At 40.5% G+C, this 4767-nt stretch overlaps 1 protein-coding gene across 2 annotated transcripts in view; it reads right to left on the bottom strand.

Moving 5' to 3' along the window:
- The window catches only part of HKR1 (HKR1, GLI-Kruppel zinc finger family member), a 36028-nt gene that overhangs the window by 19137 nt on the left and 12124 nt on the right, over positions 1-4767 (bottom strand). For both annotated transcript variants that reach the window (XM_008586678.1, XM_008586679.1), the window contains 2 exons: positions 1617-1743; positions 942-1037 (listed from right to left, as the gene is read on the bottom strand). In XM_008586678.1, coding sequence (XP_008584900.1) covers positions 942-1037; positions 1617-1743 — 223 coding nt within the window. The remainder of the gene's footprint in view (positions 1-941; positions 1038-1616; positions 1744-4767) is intronic.

Here is a 4767-nt window from a genome sequence, read left to right as displayed (position 1 = left end):
TTATTATGGCGGTGGTTACACAAGTCTATTTATGTGACAAAATATTTCATAACACTCTACAGCAACAACAAAAAGAATACATGTAAAAATTGATGAAATATAAATCTGAATAAAGTATGTAGTTTACTTAATAGTATTGTACCAATGTCAATTTCCTGATTTTGAAATGTACTATGTTATCATTGGGAAAAGCAGGGTGAAGAACAAATGGGAACTTTTGGTATTATTTTTACAAATTGAGACAAATTATTTCAGAAACAGATTTTTAAAAAGCAGGTAGGTAGGCCACAGACTGGAAGAAGATATATACCATACATCTAACTGACAAAGAATTCGTTTCCAGGATTTGTGTAAAAAAAATTGCAAATCAACAACAAAGAAAAGCAGGCAAAATATTTGAACAGACAGTTCATAGAAGAAGAAACACTAGTGTCAATCAACATACGAACATATGAAAAGATGCTCAAGCTCAATGCTTATCAAATTAAACTACTGTGAGAGTCCATTTCATACCCAAAAATGGTCAAAAACTAAAGTCTGGCCATACCAAATGTTAGCAAAGATATAGGAGAACTGTAGAATTCTCATACAATGCTATGTGAGTGTAAGCAACTGTTATAGATTAAATTTTGTTCTCCCCCTGCCAAAAGATACGTTGGGGTACAAACCTGGAGTAACTCAGCATGTGACCTTATTAGGAAATAAGATTGTTGCAGATGTAATTAGTTAAGATGAGGTCATTAGAGTGGGCCCTAATCCAATATGACTAGTGTCCTTATAAACAAGGGAAATTTGGACACAGAGACACACACACAGGGAGAATGTCATATGAAAATGAAGGCAGAGATCAGGGTAATGCTCTTACCAAGGACTGCCAGCCAACTGCCAGAAGCTAGAGGAGAAGCTGTAGACTCTCCTGTCTACCCTGTGCTCACACTCACCTGGACAGAGGTCCAGCAGATGTTTTCTCTCCTCTCTCCAGAGCTCTTCCCCTCGCTCCAGCTGGGTAATGAGTTTTGGTTTGGAAAACAGAATTTCTGCTCATAGAGAAGAAAACATGGAGTCTTGATTATGAGCTTAAGAGACCATTCTTGAACAGAGCTAAAATGGGTGGGAAACCCCAGAGGGTACAAAGACCTACGAAGAGTGAACTCTTTGAAGGGCAAGGGTTGAGTAAGGAAAGGTTACTCCAATCAGAATCCAGTCAGAAAGACAACATATTAAAACTTGGTGGGACCAGCCAGTTAGCTCAGTTGGTTACAGCATTGTGTTAACAACACCAAGGTCAAGGGTTCAGATCTCCATAATGGCCAGCTGCCAAAAATAAAAAATAAAAAAATAACCTCGGCGGATTGAAAATCTCCTGGGTTTGGAGCAAGATAAAAAGAGAGCTCCAGCCTTGAGAAAGAGGACTGGAAGTGCAGTGTCATACATAACTTGAAAATAATCAATCTACTTGCTTTCAACTCTACTAAATCTAGATTTATCCAGAGGAGAAAGGTAAATTATTGTTTTAAGCCCAACTCTAAGGCAAGAGTGCTCCATGCCTTTCCTCATGACTACTGGAAAATACTCTGTAGGGGCAAATTTTAAGTGCCAAGGGAAGCCATTCTTACCCAGTGAGACCAGGTGGTTATAGTTCTCCAGCATCACTTCCCTGTGCAGGGTCCTCTGAGCAGGGCTCAACAACCTCCACTCCTCCTGGGTGAAGTCCACAGCCACATCCCTGAATGCCACGAATGCCTTTAACACAAAACACACCCCTGCTCATCCAGGAGTCCACTTGGCCCACAGCTTAGAATGAGAGGTCAAAAGGCTTCCCTGAGTGAGGTAGGGAAGATTTCTAGACCCCACTTTGGATTGTGATCTTGGTGCAAAGGGTTCAAAGACCATTATTCTCCTATCTATATCCAGCCAGCATTGCTTGTGGACCTAATACTGTCAATAACCTAGGCTAGCTGCTATGGGGAATAAAAGCAAAACAAAACAAAAGCCCCTACCATATAGGGAGCTTTAAAACTAGGCAGGGAGAAGAGAAAGATGTCTCTCTCTCTCTCACACACACATGTGCACACACGCGTGCACACACACATAAACAGTAATAATCATCTTGATGAGTTTGAAGAATTTCAGAGACTACTTGATCAGAGACTACTTGATTCAGAGACTACATTTATTTTCTACTTGAAGCAGTGGAGCCTGTGCGGGATGGTGGTGGTGAATAACCCACCAATATGTATAATCCATATAGCAGGACTTACTCCTTCTTCTACCTCAAACTGCCACTCGCCCTGCTCAGGCCTGAAGAGGGGGAGAGTGGACTCAAACCATTGTCTGGATTTGGAACCCACCTCTGTCCCCAACTAGTGAAACCTCAGGCAAATTACTTAACTGCTCAGCACTTCAGTTTCTTCTGCACCTTGAAGAGAACAGTGCTTATCTCACAGGTTGTTCACCACAATTGCATGAGCTGATAATTGTAAAGCATTCAGACAACTGACTGCCGCACACAGTAAGTGCTCAGGGAAAACTTCCCTGGCTATTCTGTGTAAAATTCCATCCCCTCACTTGGGTCTTATTCCCCTCTCCTGTTTCAGTATATTCCCTTTACTCTAAGATTATACATGTGTTACTCATTTTTATTTTCTAAATCCCCACTAAACTCTAAGTTCCATATGCATGGTTCACTGCATTGCCCCTATGCCTAGAACAGAACCTGCAAAGACACACCAGTCAAATATTTTTAAATGACTGAAAATGATTTATTATTATTATTCCAATAACAGTTTCAAATGAACCTCTGCTACCTAGAAAGCTATACTTTGGAGAGTGAGATTATGTAATGGTTGTTGGCATGATTTTGGTGGTCTCCAAGCCCGAATGAGCCTAGAAATCTAGTTCTAGGATCCCTCCTAGCCCAACACTTAGTGTTTATCTTTTAAAATAGGGCTCATTTAAGACAGTATTTGAGTACTACTTTTAAGTTGATGGCAGAGGAATGTACATGTGGACAGATACATGATAAAGCACATGTAGCAAAATATATATTGTTGAATCTAGGTGATGGGTATGTGAGTGTTCAATGTATATGGCTTTCTACTTTTTTTCTTATGTGTTTGAAACTGTTCATAATTAAATGTTGGGGAAAAAAAAGACTATTTGGGTACCTGCCTAGTCTCTGAGGTGATTTGATTTTACAACCCCTTCTCAGAACATACATACATATACCCCTTGAAAATCTCCAGTGAAGGAGCTACATTAGACACCAACCTATGTTATTTCAATAAATTTAACACAACTGTAGCCCTGAAACAAATCATGGTTTCTTTGAGAACCATGCAGGTAGAAGGTATGGTAAACAATGGATGGGTGGCTCCCATGATTTGCTCTTGCACTGAGTAGCAACACTGCTAGCAGCTTCGGGGACTAAAGTTAAGTCAAGGGGAGGCCTGACTGGTATAAAACCAACCCATTTCCTTGCCAGCTAAAAAAGTAGATACATGGCCAATGCTAACTGACAAGACACAGGAAGCCTGCTATAGGATTCTAGCAAAAGACTTCCTCATTTTTAAGATGGAGTAATGGGAAGCCAGCACTTTTCCTAAGGCTCATAAACATGGGCACGGATTACCCAAAAGAGGCAGCTTAGTGCTCTGGCTCTATGTGTGGTCCCTGAACCTGCAGCACAGCATCCCTTGGGAACTTGTTAGAAATAAAAATTCTCAGGCTCCATCCTGGACCTACTGAATCAGAAATTCTGGAGGCAGAGTCCAGCAATCTGTTTTAACTAGCCTTACAAGTGATTCTGATATACACTAAAGTTTGAGAACTACTTAGTGGCTTAAAGCACAAACTCTGGAGACAAACTGTTCAAATGACTGTCCTCTCTCTCCTCCGTCCCTCATAACCCTATATCAGTAACTTAACATCTCTCTCTGTCTCAATTTCCTACAAAAAGAATATTATAAGACAGTAGTCCCTTCTCCCCGACCATGGTTTTTCTTTCCATGGTTTCAGTTACCTGTGATCAACCATTGTCCAAAAATAGGTAAATATAGTACAGTAAGACATTTTGAGAGACAGAGAGACCACATTTACATAACTTTTATTATAGTACAGTGTTATAATTGTTCTATTTCATTATTATTGTTGTTAATATCTTACTGTGCCTAATTTACAAATTAAACTTTATCATAGGTATGTATGTATAGGAAAAAAATACTGTAGTACTTACCTTTACAGGATTGTGAGAATTAAACAAAGTTGCTATTAGGAAACACCCTATAACTCTGAGAGGAACCAGCCTGGATGAGGCTGATACTGTGGAGAACGGAGTGGAGTGGACAGATGAAAGAACCCCAGTCCTCGGTAAGCTTATGGGGCTACAGACCCACCCCAAAGTGTGCCCTCTCTCCAGAAGAGGGCACACTTTTATATGAATAAAGTTACTTATTGTTTAGAACAGCCTAAGTGGGGTATCCTGTTGGCTTACAGCGAAAAGCCTCCTATCTGACTGGTAGATTGTTACAGTGATGTCCCCCAGTGAATCATGCCTCCCTGTTTCTAACCTTTATGCATTCTTCTACTAAACTAACTCTGGCCTTGCCCATGTGACTTGCTTTATCCAATGGGACATTAGCAAACATGATGTAAGAAGAAGTTTGAAAGTCATTTGGGGTTGGGGCTGGCCTTCTCTCCTTATGTAGAGGAAACCTGGAGATCACCATGTGAATAACCTGAGCTTACCTGCTGAAGAGGCCACAGGAG

Source organism: Galeopterus variegatus, unplaced genomic scaffold (assembly GCF_000696425.1).
Source record: "Galeopterus variegatus unplaced genomic scaffold, G_variegatus-3.0.2 Scaffold4076, whole genome shotgun sequence".
Lineage (NCBI taxonomy): Eukaryota > Metazoa > Chordata > Mammalia > Dermoptera > Cynocephalidae > Galeopterus > Galeopterus variegatus.
Note: the sequence above shows the minus strand (reverse complement) of the source record. Positions and strands in the feature narration are given on the sequence as shown.